This window comes from Durotheca rogersii, assembly GCF_024521655.1.
Source record: "Durotheca rogersii strain YMJ 92031201 chromosome Unknown GGS23scaffold_40, whole genome shotgun sequence".
NCBI lineage: Eukaryota > Fungi > Ascomycota > Sordariomycetes > Xylariales > Xylariaceae > Durotheca > Durotheca rogersii.
The window spans coordinates 11,077-28,584 of record NW_026251271.1 but is presented as its reverse complement, the minus strand read 5'-3'; the positions used below and the strand labels follow the sequence as shown (position 1 = coordinate 28,584).

The following is a 17,508-nucleotide window of genomic DNA, read 5'->3' as shown; positions in this document are numbered from 1 at the left end:
TATTAGTGATAATGATATTACGAATACGATGATCTCGATTTTCATGCCGACCATTCCAATCCACGACGACAACGATGTGATTCCTGTGCCTTGCTTGTCTGCGCACTCGTCCCCTTCGCTTAGCCGTTGTCGCGTACGGAGTCGTGGGGGCCAAACAGCCTGTCCAATAGTCTGTCAGCGATCCCTGCCGGGCAATGGGTGCGCTGTGGTTCTGGAAATGAGGTCGACCAGGATAGCTAATAACTATTAACTGTCGCTGTTATTATTAGAAGTAGTCTTTGTGTACACAACACTTAGGCCTGGTCAACACTAGCTTGCTGGCCTGACTTCTCATGAGATCTCTAGTTTCTCCCGATGGAAAGGGGGAAAGGAGGGAGGGAGAAATGTCTGTATGGGAACCGCGATTCCCTTCAACTACCATTATGGCGATACAGACATGTTACCGTAGTCTACGTAGTTAGCTGCCGGCACTACCCGTAGGATCGCAACGAAACCAAGCTACGTTTACTTCTTGGCGGATAGTATCGTCGTCTTGTAGAGTCGAGATCAACGTGGCAATAGAAAACTTCTCCAACTCCCCTAGGTTCACCTATCTTTTATATCTTTTAGGGGGAACTGTAGGTGTCTGGGTAGGGCACCGGACTACATCCGGGGCACGGCGGGGGGTTATACGGCAAAACAGGGAGCGAGGCCTACTAGAAATCTGGCAGTATGGTAGTACTGGTCGCCGGACACGCTAGGACGCAATGCCCCCAAGGTATCCTGGGGCCGGGATGGTAGGTATGGTCAGCCCACAGCTATTAGGTACTTTTACCATTATAACCACCTCCACCAGAAAGGTAGGGTCAGAGCCACCATCTTGGAATGTTCGTCGCACTTCTTTTTGAGAGCAAATGCCATCTGGAAAATCGCTTGGATGAATCTCTCCTTAGCCTTATTGCATGGGGTTGGCTACCACGCCGCGCATGAGGATCGAGGCAACCCTCTAGTTTCCCGGAGGAACTCGGCCCAATCCCGACGATGGTATGTGCGGCTCGCTACCGATGAGAACGGGAGCCCGGTTCGCATGTAGTGGCAGCCTTGCTGTCACGCGCTTACCTTGCTCTCTCTCTCTCTCTCTATGCTCTCTGTTTATCAGTTTTCCTGTCTGTTAGCCGTTCCGTTAGCCGTGATAGGAAGAATGATCTAGCGGGCTCCCTTAAGAGTCGGGAGAGTGGGGAGAAAGGCAGCGAGCTCGACGATAACGTCAACACCCGCAACGGTGAAGGCGGTTATAGTAGCACTCGACGACAAGGAGTCTAGCGCTTATGTATCGATGCGCACATACGACGGCAACCGAGCGAATGCGCAGCGCAGCGTTTTTGGGGCGAGATATCTGCAGCCTCTCGGCCGTGAAATGCTGTTGGCTTATACTATAGGTGGGCAATATGAAGACTGCGGGTTGGTATGATCAGGTCCCGTACGAGACGATCGAATCGGGCAGGTCTGCGTCGGTAATATAGGTAGGAAGGTTAAATTGGCGCATCTAGGACTTCTACCGATGGCGCTCTCATCCCATCTATACGCAACCCGGCCGGTTACAGACGACCCTAGCAAGCTGGGTTCCTTCAGGGGTTGGGATTAAATACCACGTATTGGTGCTTGTTTACAGGCGGGGATACGCCGAACGACCTGCGTACAAACGTCCACAGCAGACCTAATTATAAATGAGCCCGCTGGCTTTCCTCGCGTGCAACATCTAGAGGAACCAGGCATCGTCAATCTCGAACTGAAAATGTCGAACTCGGTTCTACCTGAGGGTGGGGATATACCATGGTAATGAAGCTATTCCGACGTATAAATTGCTCATAAATTTATGCCGATACCCACGCGCATCAATTCCGACGCAGAATCTGGGTGCGATTGTTCCGTGTCTGCCTACTTGCTAGGTGCACTATGCTCCCGTGCGACGCGGGATACAACTCCGCAGTGCCTATAGTGTACGCGCCCAGATTATCAGCTGGCAGAGAGCTGCCTACATAGGGTATGTGATGAGCGAAGAGAAGAGGGACCTTTCTCCATCCCCTATTTTTAACCGGAGGGGGAGGAAGGATCGTAGTCAAATCGGGCCCCTTTTCGGAACGCAGGGAACTCTTCGCAAGCGGGCGTATCCATATGTGGATGGGGCGCATCATAGATAGCGACCCAATCTCTTTCAACCTTGGTACTCCGCTGTCTGGCGCGGTTGCATTCCCCCGTCCGCCTCGTGAGGCTCGTTGGGTCAGCTCGCTGGGGTTTCGAGAAATCCTGCCAGGCTTCGAGTCGTTTCAAAGGTCTTCCTATTTAAAACATCGACGCCATAGATGCTGCCGCTCCCCCTTCTATGACGAAAATAAGTGCTACTTCGGGCCATGTTTGTCTCACTGCGCTCCCTGCGCTCGTTGCTTGGGCCGCAACGATGGGTAGCGGTGCCGACATCCGCGCTGGTGAGATCGACACCGCAAAGCAAGCCTCGCTTGGCAGGGGATGCCGATCCTATCTAGCCGTTTTTGTGCATGCCGAGACCTCGAATCGGGGGAGTAAGATTTGGGTGGACCCTGGCGCGCGCAGGCTTGGGACGAGTGTCTTGGCGACCTTCTCATGCTGTGCGTCGATAGACACAGTATCAGGCAATAGACCCAGCAGGTAGGACTCTGCGAGCTGTTGAAATAACAACTCTGCGAGGCCCACGCCTCTGGGGGAGGAGCTGACTTAAACATTGTGTTTTGTTTTTCCTCCGTGTTCAACAAGGGCACATTTGGAATGTAATCAGGGTCGTTTTCCCCTTCATCATATCGGACAGGCCACCAAGGGAAACGAGCGAAGCAGAGCCATGACGTGGGTACCTCTAGAGAAGGCCGCCGGGCAATCATCCACGGAGCTATTACTATCGTCGGGAACGTCGCGAGCAGGCTTTCTGCGCACCAAGAAAGCAATCGCCATTTTCGTCGGGGTAGGATGTGTTATCGTTCTCGCGATCGGTGAGTCGTCTCAAGCCTAGAAGACGGGGAGAGCTTTTGACAGTGCACTAACACACAGAAATCTAGTCCTGGGAGTGGTAGGCGTAACTCAAGCGAATAGGGTTAATTCCTCGTCTGGGGAATCCGAAGCCGAGAAACAACTCGTCGGCGTCTCGTCATCATCGGTGTCTCCAGAGAAGGCCAGTACGGCAGCAACGTCGACAACGGGAACGGCGCTAAATGCAGTCCTTCCAGAAGCCTCGTCGTCGCTTTTGTCAACGTCAACGTTTAAGACGCAGACGACGAGCACCCACCCATCCGTAAAGACATCGACATTTACAACATCGACAACGACATCGACCACATCATTTGCGACAGGCTCCATCGACGTCCCCCTGCGGATTATGGCCCTCGGCGCCTCCATCGTGAAGGGCGAGACTTCCCCAGGCTATCTGGGGTTCCGGAAGCCTATGCGGGACCAGCTGGTTGACTTGGGCTGCACCGTGAACATGGTGGGCTCCGTGCGGCTGGGCGACTTCGTCGATAACGACGTCGAGGCGTACGGTGGCAAGAAGATCAAGGAGATGCACAACTTCGCCAAGAAGGCCGTGCCGCGGACGTTGCCTAACGTCTTTCTAATCAACCTCGGGACCAATAATCTGCTGCAAAACAAGGATGTCGATAAGGTCGGCTCACAGATGGAGGAGATGATCGAGTATCTCCTGACAGCCTCAGACCGGTCCACCGTCATTCTGAGCACGATGCTGACCAATAAGGTCGGCAACCTCGAGCCCAGCGTTCTCGACATGAACCGCCAGTACCGTGACATGGCGAAGAAATTGGTGGCGGCCGGCAAACCAGTAGTCCTGGCCGAAATGCACCCTAGCGAGGGCGTGCCAGGGGTTCCGACGGCCGACGAGATCGGCCCCGACGGCTCGCACCCTACCGTCCAGGGCTACGAGACCATGGCCCGCGTCTTCGTCAGAGCAATCCAAGAGGCCGCCGCTAAGGGATTGCTTCAAAAACCCGCCGATAACGGAGTCCCGGCGGATGGGGACGCCGAGAGAAAGGGGTCCGGTCGTTGAATAACGACAAAATCCACAGTCGAACATATCGCGCCCGCACGCATACACACACCTATATATATATACATATACATATAGTCGGCGGGTGTCTTTGAATGAGGGCCGGGAGACTTCCGGCCGCCGCAGCCGTTGGGAGCTCGGGGCACAAGCAACCATGACACGAAAAGGAGACGTGGGATAACGACCATGAGAACTACCGATTTGAACGTCGGGACCTTGGCCGCCGCCGCCGCCGAGAGGTAGCTTGGACTTTCGCTTGGGCAACGACGTCCTACTATTCGCTTCAAGGCACGGTGAAGTCCAACGCAGAGCTTCTAGGCTCAGCAATGAGCAACAATGGGTGTCGTCCCGGGAGGCCCCTTGATCGATGAATAGGAGCCTCCGACGGATGGGGTTGGATAAAGCGCCGGAATAGCCGGCCTTCGGCAACAGCCGTCTTGGCTGGTACTATTGTCGCCACGAAGTTGTCATCAACTTACGTGCGACGCCTAATTAAATACCCCTTCTGCTTCCATCCTGGAAGCGGTTATAACTCTTGAATGAGACATCCATACTTACTACTATATCGTGCAGCACGCGTATATTCGATTACGGGTGATTGATTCGGTAGGGTCCTCGCAGTGGGCTTAAGATCGTAGTGAGGCACTACGTGTGTCGGCAGATAAGAGGAAGGGTTTTGGTTGGCGTGAAGCGCGTGAATCAGACAGCCCACGTTACGCGACTCCAAGCTCGAGAAGGGCCCTGGCACGACTTCCTGGGATCAACATTGACGAGGATAACCGAGAGATAGTCTTAGCCGGCTTTGGAGATGGCCCTAAAGGGTCGACATGATAGACGGCTAAACCCCGCATCGCCCGATGGTGACGCTCTGGGATCGAATCACAGAGGCACAAGGGGAGACCTTGTCGCGTCGTGTCGCTGCGTTGTAGCTGGCAATAGGCAATCGCCTCCTAGAGAATATTTGTCGGTAACTTGATTGCGAACGGACTGCTGCACCGAGGCGGATAAATTCGAGGCATTTGCGCAGAAATAAAAAGAAATTTCCGGAGGGCCGCCACTGACAACAACATGGTCAGCGAGCAGGGCGCGATCCCGGTCGTGGACTTCAGCGCGTGGTCGCACGGCTCGGCGAGCGACAAGAAGCGCATTGCCCAAGAATTGACCGACGCATGTCGTCGAGTCGGCTTCGTGTATATCGTCAACCACGGCGTATCTAACGACGTCCTCGAAGAAGCATTCGGGTGGTCCAAGAAGCTCTTCGACCTACCGGAGGAAAAGAAGATGCTGGCACCTCATCCACCAGGTTAGTAGTTAGTTCCAGACCCGCCCTCAGTTCGAGGTGACAACGCTGACCAAGGCGTCCGATTTTCCACCCGTATGGTAGGCCCCAGTGTTCACCGCGGATATTCGTGGCCAGGCCTGGAAAAGGTGTCGCAAGATATCATCCGTGAGGGGGACGGGCGGAAAGAAGCCGAGAATCGGAAAATTGCAGACTTCAAAGTCCGTACCCTCCGATTCTAGCCACTTGCTCCGAGTATTTGGGTTGACCTAACTGTTCCCTCCTTGGTTCGCAGGAGAGTTACGAGATCGGGAGCGAGCACTCCCAGCTGCAGCCGAACATCTGGCTACCGGAAGATATCCTCCCCGGCTTCCGTGAATTCATGACGCGGTTCTATTGGAAATGCTTCGGGGCGGGGAAGGAATTGCTGCGCGCTCTGGCACTCGGCATAGGTATCGAAGACGAAGACTTCTTCCTGTCCTTCCACAGCGGCGGGAACAACCAACTACGGCTGCTGCATTATCCGCCGGTCGAGGTAGAGAGGCTGTCCAGCAACGTTGTCGCTCGGATGCCGGCTCACTCGGACTGGGGGACTATCACGATGTTGTTTCAGGACGAGTGCGGAGGCTTGCAAGTCGAGCACCCCGGCAAACCGGGCCACTTTGTCGACGCGATGCCGATGAAGAACGCGGTGGTGATGAACGTGGGCGACTTGTTGATGAGGTGGAGCAATGGTGAGTTAGACTAGAGCCAAAGTCATGCCCTCCCCCCGATCGGGTGTCGCATCATGTGTCCCTCGAAGCGAACCGTTAACGGAAGAGTGTAAACAGATTTCTTGAAGTCGACGCTCCACCGTGTTACCTTACCACCAGCTCCCGGTCGGGGGCAGGCGGAAGGGGTGCCGATGACCAAGCCGCGATACTCGATCCCATACTTCGTGTCGCCGGATCCGCAGGCCGTGATCGAGTGTCTACCTGTCTGCACCGACGAGAAGCACCCGGCCAAGTACGAGCCAGTTACGCAGGAGGAGTACAGGCGGATGAGAGGGAGGGGGCAATACGAGGAGGTCCCGGTAGCGTCCTAGGGGGTTATCTAGAGAGGTAAAGCCATACTTGGATGTTACGGAATGGGGGAGACGAGGCAGAGAGGGACGGATGGATTTGGATGCCATCATCATGGTAGGTATGCTGCAGGTACCTAGGTACCTACCTGTTGGTCGAGGCCGTGCATACGCAGATGTACCGAAGTATACTAACTACCTAATCAGATACCCTAATCGTGCCTACATGCAATAAAACTAACGGGTATTGCTGCAGACGGCCGCTTAACCTCTTTAACGGCAATCTTTTCCATTCAGTATAGAAATAGAAACACGTAAATAACCCATCTTAGGTACCTAAGCACCCATTGTTTCCGTCGCCCATCGATCGACGTTCCTTACCACAGGTGCCCACCTACCTAGGTACCTAGGCACATGCTCAGCAGGTGGTAAGTATATATATGCCTGGCTAAAGTAGAGCCAGGGCTAATCCAAGTGGATTCGAGGTGGAATTCCGCCCGCGCCCCCGGTTACCTGCCAGGTATAGGCAAAGGGGTCTTCGTGGTTGAATTCGTCGTCCAGGTACCTCCAAGATCGGTTTTACCATCCAGAATCGGAATAGGAATCTAACCTAAGCCACGCCGCTTTTAGCCTAAGCCTAAACCTAAGTCTGGCTTAATAAGACCCGCTTTTCATAACCTAATATAAATAAACTTATATAATTTCTAAATACGTATTACCGTAATTACGCTAAAAAGACCGTTTAATATAAAATAAACTTTAGTATGTAAGCTTAACCCCCTTCTACGGACTATCCCTTCGCGGACTACCTAAAAAATCCTTACTATTACTACTACTACGTAAGTAATTAAAGCTATTTAGATTATTAAAACTAATTAAAACCTTCCGATTACGGCGTTATTACTTTAATATAATCCTCCGCTTACGATCCTTCGTTTTTAGTCGTTTCCTGCGCCGTTTCTTATTCGTTAGGTACCTTCTCGTCGCTTGCTTCGTCCTTATATACGATCCTGCCTTTTAACGACCTTTTCGCTTACCGTATATTAGCCATACGTACGAAGCGCTTACCTAGCGCCGGGAGGACCTTCCGACGGGTCTTAGGAGTATTACTATAGCCTAGTACCGATCGAACTAAATTATAGCTATAAATAACTATAATTAATTAATCGGCTAGCTAAAAACGGTAGCTAGGAAAAGGAAAAACTAATAGAAATGGATAGAGATAGCGAATAAAGGCATAATAAGAAACGAGTAAAGAGCTATAGATCCTAATATCTATAAGTTTAAGTTTAATCGATAAAAAGATAAGTATAAGACCTATATAAATATATATTTAAAAGGCTACGTAGCTTAGTTCTACCGTATTATTATAATAATCGAAACTCTTAATATCTAGGATCGTATTACTTAAATCCTAGATTTCGAGGCTAATAAGACTTTATAATAGTAATATATTTTCCTTATCGGGGTTAGCTATACCGCGGCTATAAGATAAATCTAATTATATTTATAAAGGGTTATCGATTCCGTTAGTTTCCTAGATAAGTCGGCATTAGAGTACGTCGTCGCGTTAGTAGCTATATTATCCGACGCTTAACGTTATTTCTCTTTATATATTTTAAATAAGGTAGCATTACCTTCGTATTATTACCTTCGTACCTACGTTTAAAGTTACGCTACCTTAATTACCCCTAGTTACGGCAAAAGAATAGACTTAAGTTTATTAATTTACTATTACTACTAACGGATTAGTTTAAGCTTCGTAAAGAATTTTCCGTATCCGTAAATATAGTAATTTATTTTCCTACTTTTAACTTTAACCGTTAGGAAATACTATATCGCGTAACTTAATTACGCAAGGGATTAGCGATTAATAATACGAAGTAAAGTATACCGATATAGTCTTATGGAAGGCCTTTTTAGCTATTATTCCTCGCTTTAAGGTAATAAGCTCTTCTATATCTATATAATTCTATTTATTATATCGAGGAATGCTTTAGTTATTACCTTATCCGTTATAATGGATGTAAATCTAAAAGAGAACCTAAAAAAAGGACTCGAGGTTATCTATAAAGGAATAGTCGTCGCCGGAGAGGATCCCGATTACTATAAAAGCCCTCGTACCGGTTATTTCTTTAGTACTTAATACTTATAATCGATCGGTCTTAATAGCGAGATCGAGATTAATTAAAAACAAAGGCTAAGAAAGGTTCTCTTTATCCTTATTAATTATAAGATTATTAATTAAGATATCCCGATAAAGAATATTAGCCTTATATAAAGACTCGTATCCTTTAATATATCCTTTTAACGCCTTAAGTAAGGCTACTTATAAGCTTACCTTATAGATTAGCTTCCCGTAATCGCGTAAAATAATGCGTCGGTAAACCCGGTTTAGGAGTAGACTTTTAGGTTTTATAGGAAACGCCGAACCCGAACTTAAACGGGACTTTTTACCGGGCGGGAGAGGGGCGCTAACTTAATAGGATAAGCGTTTAAGGCTCGTAGAACTTAGGCGTAATCGAGAAAACTAGGCTAGGCGTTCTTAGCTATAGTTATTAGCCTTTATAACGTTTAATCCTTTACGAATATAGCCTTAAATATCGTCGTTATTATATCCTATATAAACCGTCGTATAGGCGTAATACCGCGCGATATTTTTCACGCGTTTCTCTATTATTATTTTAAGTAATTTACCTTCGTCGTTACGTTTTAGAAATTACTATAAGTCCTTAATAATAAGCGGTATTATTTTATTTCCTTCGGGGTATGCTTTCTAGTAGGTAGTTATACGGCTTATTATACCTAGTATCCGCCTTATAAGACTATCGATTATGATACGCTTTATCGTATTATTTCGCTTAATATCGATATATTAGTAGTAATTTAATTTTATTATAGTAGGATCGAAGCCGAACGATTAATCGTTTATTTAAAGGAAACTAAGGATAGTTAATATAAATAGCTACCTTATGTTATAAATATCGAATTTCTTAGATACGATAACGCTAAGCCGGTCGAATTCCTAAAGCCGTATTTAACGTTTATATAAGGTAAAGGCTAAAATAAAGCGGCGAATAGGTTAAGAAATAAATACTTCTTTCGCGAATCTTCCTAAAGTAAGCCGCGCCTTAGAATCTATGTCTTTTTTAGGATTACTCTTTAGTTCCTTAGGTATTAAGATATATAATTAATCGTTCCCTACCGTCGGGTTATCCATAAAGATAAAATCGGGTTTCCGCTTCGTAACCGAGCCATGAAGCGGTTTATTAAGGTAAGCTAACGGCTTCCGTATTATTTTCGGCCTATAGTTCTACGCTTACCGGATAATTTAATTATATAAATCGGTTAGTTAAGTAATAACGTCGTTCTAGTTAGTATCCTCTAGCTATTTAATCTAACGACCTTTTCTATAGCGTAATAATATCTTATTAATATATTTCTAAAAGATATCTATAGATATTACCTCGAGATTTAGAATATTACCGAAAAGGGCTTCGTAAAAATTCGGAATATCGACGTATATAACGCTAAGTTTATTTCTAAGGACTTTATTTATATTAACGCATAATTTAGAGGAATTTATAAAGCTACTTGTTTTATATACCGATAGTATTTATAGGAAGAAGGAGACGGGTTTTCGCGGAAGGGTAGATTCGGTAACGGCGTAGTAGACTTATTCCTAGATTTCGATATCGGATCGGTAAATAAAGACGGCATTTAAAAAAGGCTTAATTCGGTTAAGGTAAACGGTATTAAAAGCGAGTACCGGAATAAGATTAAAGATATTTTAACGTAGGTTATTATAGCTTATTTAGGAAGGTAGATAACGGGAGGCTAGGTAGTTAAGGAATATAAAAAAAAGCGTAAGTATAATGGTTTAAAGATCTAAGTATATATTAAAATAGTCGATAGGAAGTAGGTAGTTCGTATTTACCTTTACGGTTAACTATATCGAGTTCGATAGGATTCTAAACGACTACGTTTAATAACGTACCGCTTAGAGGGTAATCCCGAATAATATCTAGCTAGTATTAATCCATCGTAACGAAAAAGTATATTTAGCGATAGTAATTAATAAGGAGAGTCGGTATAGCGCGTTATATATTCGGTCGGCGATATTTACGTTATTACGGATAACTATATTAATAGGTATACGGATTAAGTTAATATTTAATGAAGCGTTATCTTTTTTATCCCGCTATATAGACTATTATAGGCTTTATTTAGGCTATTAAAGCATAGGTTAATTATTAGGCATTAGTTTTAGGATAAAGTAAGGAATAGGCTATAGCTTCCTTATATGCGACTTCCTAGGAAGTCGCTCGGTTTCCGGGTAAAGGCTAAAGTAGGCTTAAGTAATTAAAGCGCTAACGAAAATATATACTTGCTATAAGTAAAATATACCGCGGCTATAGCTAAAATAACCGTAAGCGCTTTAAAGCCTAGCTATAAGTACTTTACCTTTATAATAATATTTTATATATCCCCGTTATCCCTTACCCTAAATAATTATTTATAGCGAATTAATATAGCGTCCTATTTTATTAGCTTTAAGAAGATTATCGCGAAGGATATAATAATTATCGCTAAGGTTTAGAAATACTTTTAAACGAAGTTATTATAGGTATATTTCTTATACTTCCTTTAAATCCCGTCGCTATAGTTAGTTAATGGATTTCTAGGTTAATTAGGAGTAGCTTACCGTTAAAGCCGGCTTCGAGGACGGTATTACGGCTAAAGCCTATTATAAGCTACCTTCCGATCTAAATAACCCCGGCGATACGCTAGGAAAGCGATAGTACTCTTATAACTAAGCCGTTTCGATACGATTAAAAACCGAAGATAGAAACGAATACTACCTTTATAACCGCTTTACGTCTTATTACTTATTTAACCTTAAGGATGGAAAGGGTTAAACTAATAGCTTAATATAAAAGGCTAAATTATAAAATGTATTAAAGGAATATCTTAAATAGTAAAGTCGCTTAAAGACGGCCGAGATATTACGTAATATTACGTAGTATAATAGGTTAACGAGGCAAAGTAGTTCCGATCGCGTCGTACTTTACCTCGCGTAGCTTACGTAGCTTACGTAATACTAGCGTAGCTATTTAGATTTACTAACGAAGGGTAGGTTAGTATACTATTTCTTTTGTTCCGCTTCGAATTTATTTATCTAGGCCGTTTCCTATTAATATACCTATTCTTCTACCGTAACTTAGCAGGCTCCTTAACCGATAATATAGTATTTCTAAATAGATAAATTCCTCGATAGTTAGATTATTTAAGAAGGCTAGGCTAAGAAGAAGAGAAAGAAGAAAATAAAAGCCGATAATATAGGCGTTACTTTACGGATTAGGTTACCTTTTAATGTTATAGTAGTACGGTAGAACTAGGCTACGTAGCCTTTTAGATATGTATTTATATAGGTCTCGTATTTATATTTTTATCGATTAGACTTAGATCTATAGATATTAGGATCTATAATTATTTATTCGTTTCTTACTATACCTTTCTAGCCTTATCGTTATTCTATCCTTTCTAGTCTTTCCTAGCTACCGTTTTTAGGTAGCCGATTAGTTAATTATAGCTATTTATAGCTATAATCTAGTTCGATCGGTATTACGCTAGTTATTAGTAGTTAGGTTAACCTCGTTATACGTATCTCTTATAGCGTACCTACGCTACTCCTGTTCGATGGTAACCACCTAGTAACTCGTCCGTAACCTTACCTTATCTTAGGAGCGACCTTTTGCGATCGTTTTTATAGTTAATAGGTTTAGGATACGTCGGTTAAGAGATTCCCTGATTTTTAACTAATTAAGAGCTGTTTTCGTAGCTCTAGAGCCGTTTTCGTAGCTTTCGGATTAAGCCTTTTTAGGTTATAGCTTTTTAGGTTAGGCATTATTAATAACTACGCCCTCTTAATAGCTTTTGATTAACTTACTTAAAAGCTCGTTTGCCGATTAATAGATCTACCTTATCCTCGTTTCTCGGTAGTCTTTTGGTTTTACCTCCGTCGTTTTTACCCCTGATTTTTTACTCGCGCCTAGGTAGTAGTTTTTAGTTAATCTAACTACGTTACCGCTACCCCCCCTTTTTATAACATACGCTTGCATACGCTGTAGCTAAGCTTATTATATCCAACGAAATACCTTATAAAACTTAAGGTTTAGGCGCGAACTTATTTATAAAAAGTCTTAGAGCATTATCGATTTATTAAAGTAGGTTTTTAAGTATTAAAATAACTAAGGAGATATTTATATTACCGAATATTTAACGAATCTTATTAAAGAATCGATTTACCGCATCCATTTCGAAGAAAATATTAAGTTAAACGTACTTAAGAAGAGTCTGGATTATTTTTAAACCAGGTTAACAAAATCGGACCCCGAAATCGGTAGGAATAATAAAAGCGTTAAATCTTATCGAGTTCGGTCGGGAGGCGATCCTAACTAAAAGGTATATAACGGCGTTAATCTATCGCTATAAACCTTAATTTACCTGCTAAATATTTAAAGAAATATAGCGGTTTTATATATTTTAATGATTTCTTTATCGTAATCTATGGATTATCGGAACTATCGGGACTATCGGATAAACTTTATCTTCCCTTATATATATATTATTATAATTTAATACGATAATATTACGTAGCTAGCGAGAGCTAAACTTAGGTTAATAAGTTATTCGCAAAGAGAGTAATAGAATGAGGATAAGAAGGTATATATTAACTAACTAGAAAAGAAGGAAAGCTACTAAAGAATATAAAGCGATTTATAGGTATATATAGTAGTACTTAGCTAGCTTAAGTAAGCTAGGTAGTTCCTACTAGGGGTATATACTTACGTAATATATCCCCTAGTTAAGCTTACGATAGTAAGGTTAACTATAGTCCTTTACTTACGATAATAGCCCAAGAGATTATTCCCTAGTCTCGCTATACCTCGTTAAGGTTAATCGACTACTAAGTACCCTATCTCGGGCTCCCTTATATTCCCTTATCCGTATATATTCCGGTTTATTATTAATAATATTTTCTCCTAAGTTATATACTTTTCGTATCCCTTACTTAATATTTTATAGTTTATTATAAATGAAAATAATTATTCGTATAATTATTCGTATAATTACTCGCTCTCGATTAAGCGGTAGTTAGCTATATAGGTAATATAGTAATAATAGTAATAGTAATAGCTCTAGTATTAATACTAAGATTTAATCTCCTTTATTACTATCGCGCGCGCTCGCGCGCGTTACTTATGCTAACCGATTCTACCGTTTTTCTTACGAAGGCGGTTAAGTATAAATATATCTAGGATTTCTCGCTCTCGAATTAAGCGTACTTCTCTCTTTTCCTTTCTTCCCTAGGTTATTTATTATAGGTATATACCCCTAATTATAATTAAATAATTCCATTAATTACGCGATCGTAAGTTAATATAACTAATAAAGCTTCGTTAATTTATTATCGTAAGGTAAGTCCGCTTCTTTTATAGTTTACGTAAAGCGTAGCTCGCGTATTATATAAGTCGTAATATACTTTTATTAAACGACCGTAAGATAATAGCCTAGCTTATTACGGTAAAAGTTATTATTTATAACTAATATATTACTCTTAATATTAAAGTATCCTAAGATAATAAAGCGACCGTTAGTTATTCTATATTAATAAGTAAAAGGTTATTCGAGATAATCCGTTTATTACTTATTCGTTATTTACCGGTAATAATATAATACCGTAATTAACGATCTTTTAATATATTTAATACTTAAAAGCTTCGTAAGATAATACTAACGCTTTAAGGTACCGTAGCCTCGCTAAAGTAAAGGATACTCGGCCTTTTCGCCGCGAGCTCCTAGCCTATCTTCCGTATTCGTATGGAAAGTAGCGTTAGAGCTTCGGCCGGTAGCCTTACTCGCCGCGGAAGAATATCCTTTACTCCCGGGTCCGGGGCCTTAGTTATCGCTTAGCCCCTTAAAGATCCTTTTATCGACGAAAGCGACGTCGATATAATCGTACCTAGCGCCTTTACGTAACGTACCTAAGCCTTAATTACTCGCGTCCCTTAAGGTACCGTATCCCGAGCTATTAAGGTCTTTACCGACGAATTCTCTAAGGAGAAATCCTCCGAGGAAAACTCCCCCTCCTTATACGAGAAAGTAATCGAAAAAAGCGACCGCCCGGTTATATTAATTACTCGTAAGGTTTCCTCGCGTAAAACCCGAGCTTAAACTTACGTATATTAGGTTACGTCCTTTAATAATATCGCCGTTACTTACGTAACCTAAGCGATCGTTATTATTATTATACCGATCCGTAGTAATATCGTAATATAAAAACGAGAATAAAAACGAGGCCGTAACGCTTCCTCGGCTTCCGAAGCTACTACCGTTCCCGCTACTTCCTTTAACCCGACCGTTCCGGCGGTTCCTTTTAATACCTCCGTCGCGCCGGCCGCTCCCGCTTTTACTACCGTCGCCCTAAGAACTACTTCGGTTATCCGTAATCGAAAGTACGGAGTTCGCCGTATAGTCTTTTACCTAACTTACGTACGTAATACGGCTTAAAATAAATCTACTAAAGAATACTTCGATTCTTTTTAAAGTACCGACCGTTATTATCGCTATTTATCCGGTTACGCCTACGTATCTTTATAAGTATTCTTATTCCCGTACGTCGAGGTCTAGAGCTAATATTACATAGGACCGACGCTTTAATCCTACCGGTTATTTACCTTATCGTCGCCTATATCGAGGGTTCTACCGATATATAAGCCTTATTCCGCGTTATTTAATATTCGTTAACGTTAGTTATAAGCCCTTAAGTTTATTACGATAATAAAGGAGCTCCTTACGCTTTATTAAAACGAAGAATAAATACCCGCGGTTTCCGAAACCGTAAAGTCGCGATAAAGCGTAACTAATTCCGGTTAATTTACTTAATTAGGCGTAAGCCCTTCGGCTACCGGACTATCGACCGCCCTTACCGTATCCGCCCTTAGCTTTATACCTATTAGTCCTTCTTTTATTTTAACCGACGTAAGTAACGCTTCCGCCGGTTTATCGACCGTAATACTTAACGTAGCCTCGCTTATTATCGCTTCCGAGTAGGAGTTAAATATAAAAATAAAGGACGTTAAAGGAGAAGAAGGAGAAAAGAAGTCTTCCGAGGACGAAAAATAATCTTCTAAGGAAGTAATATCTAAGATAGCTCGCGCTTACGCGCTTATTTCCTTCGAGTAATACTTATACGAAGTATTATATCGATAGGCCGACCGCTTATACGAGGAAATTATCGAATACTAGAACGAATCCGCCGGTATTCGTATCTCCCGCTAGTCCGGCCTTACTTATTACTTCCGTAGTTAAGTTCTTTATTTTAAAGTAGCCTTCCTATATTAGGATTTAAAAGTAATATAAGTTCGGTATTTAGCGGTAAGAAAAGCTATTTTTATATAGCGGTAATATTTTATACCTATATATTAGTTAGTTAAGGAAAGAATTTACGTACCGTTAGTACTTACGGCGACTCTTTAAGTATTATTATAATTATTTTTTCGCGAGCGTTCTATAGGTTAAGTAATACTTTAAAATACTCGAACGATTAACGTAGTAAAGCTTTCGTAAGTCCGTTTATTAGTATTTAGTTAATAAGGAAATAAATTACTTCGAAGGTACCTTTTTAATACTCCTAACGTAGCTATATATTCTATATATCTATATAACGTAGCCTAGTATTAATCCTTTCTTTTTTCCTTATTACTAATCTTATCGTTTATTAGTTATCGCTATATATCCTCTAAGGTTCTCCTAGCTTTAGGGTAATATCCCTAAAGAAACGTTTAAAAGCTATCGTTTCCTTAGCTATATACTCTAGTACGAGTAATTTAGCTTTAATCGTCGATATCGATACTATATCCTAGCGAACGGCTTTCCATATAATCGGACCTTTAAATAAAAATATTACGTATCCTTAAGACGACTTTTTTAACTTAAAATCGTTTATAAACGAAGCGTTATTACTAATTAAAAGTACCTAAGCGTTATTACTCTTACCCTTATACCTTATACTAAAGAAGCGAATAATATATAGGTATTTAATCGTTTAATTAACCGCTTTAAAGTATTAAGGTCCTAAATTAGTTAGGAAATAGGATAATTAAAACGCTACGAAAGCGACGTTTAAGCGTATTATAATTACGCTATAAAATAATAACCCTACTTTCTCCTAGTATTTCTTAACTTATTATTTTAAAGTAACGCCTATATACTTTACTAGCTCGGTAATTAATAATAATATTATCGGAAATTAATTATTATCCGCTAGTTTAAAGCGTTTAGTAATCTTTTCGATATAAGCGTCGTATATTAAGGTTATAGTTCGTATTTTACGATTACGTATTACCCTAATCCCTAAATATTACTTTACCGGTCTAAGTTCTTTCGTTTTATAAGTATCCTTTAACCCCTAAGCTACCTTTTATATTATCGCTTCTAAGCTTTTATAGTTTATAATTAATATATCGTTTACGTATATTAATACGAAGACTTCTCGTTCTTTTATATAAAATAAGCACGGCTCCTTTAGAGAGCTCTAAAGTCCTAGGCGGTTAAGGGTACTTTCTATCTCCTTAAACTAAAGTAGGAGTAAATCTCTAAACCCGTATACTACTTTTATAGCGAGGGCGTATTTTCCCTCTTCCTTAAACCCGTTTAGTAACTTTATAGGTATAAGGTCGCTTTCCGGTCTTATTACGTTAAGGAACGCGTTTTTAATATTATATTAATTAACTTCGAGGTCGAATTAAGCTACGATAGCTATTATTATACGGAACGATTTTATTACTAACGTAGTTACGTAAGTACTCTCGAGTAACTCTTTAGGCTATAAATTTCCTCGCGCTATTAAGCGCGACTTATAAGTAGTAAGGAAATTATTTTCGTCGAATTTATAGTCGAAGACTTATATTAATAAAATTAGCTTTATTTTTATCCGTTTACGATTAATAATACGCTATACTTTAATATATAGGAAGGCTTTAATCTTAAATCTAGCGTTTTTTTTAAATCGCTTTCCTAATAAATACTTATCTAAGTCCT

The 17,508-nt window shown here is 42.0% G+C and overlaps 3 protein-coding genes across 3 annotated transcripts; all 3 read left to right on the top strand.

Moving 5' to 3' along the window:
* The first annotated feature begins 2,268 nt into the window (after positions 1-2,268).
* GGS23DRAFT_385348 (uncharacterized protein) lies at positions 2,269-2,760 on the top strand. Its single transcript, XM_051513472.1, has one exon. It carries the CDS (start codon positions 2,363-2,365, stop codon positions 2,666-2,668), a length of 306 nt encoding a protein of 101 aa, XP_051367599.1. The 5' UTR covers positions 2,269-2,362; the 3' UTR covers positions 2,669-2,760.
* Positions 2,761-4,597, top strand: GGS23DRAFT_385349 (carbohydrate esterase family 3 protein). The gene is made up of 2 exons (XM_051513473.1): positions 2,761-2,999; positions 3,066-4,597. Exons 1-2 carry the CDS (start codon positions 2,852-2,854, stop codon positions 4,061-4,063), a joined length of 1,146 nt encoding a protein of 381 aa, XP_051367598.1. The 5' UTR covers positions 2,761-2,851; the 3' UTR covers positions 4,064-4,597.
* Positions 4,598-5,131: 534 nt separating this feature from the next.
* Positions 5,132-6,426, top strand: GGS23DRAFT_600912 (thymine dioxygenase; the record flags this gene model as incomplete). The annotated part of the gene is made up of 4 exons (XM_051519140.1): positions 5,132-5,366; positions 5,448-5,563; positions 5,638-6,076; positions 6,173-6,426. The coding sequence occupies 4 exons, from the start codon at positions 5,132-5,134 to the stop codon at positions 6,424-6,426; spliced, it is 1,044 nt and encodes a 347-aa protein (XP_051367597.1).
* Between the last annotated feature and the right edge of the window lie 11,082 nt (positions 6,427-17,508).

What these genes read in the sequence shown, in the direction of transcription:
- GGS23DRAFT_385348 (XM_051513472.1), top strand. Translation starts at nt 2,363, where the DNA reads ATGACGAAAATAAGTGCTACTTCGGGCCATGTTTGTCTCACTGCGCTC.
- GGS23DRAFT_385349 (XM_051513473.1), top strand. Translation starts at nt 2,852, where the DNA reads ATGACGTGGGTACCTCTAGAGAAGGCCGCCGGGCAATCATCCACGGAG. An exon ending in TGTTATCGTTCTCGCGATCG is followed by an intron (nt 3,000 to 3,065) that starts GTGAGTCGTCTC and finishes ACAGAAATCTAG; the next exon opens with TCCTGGGAGTGGTAGGCGTA.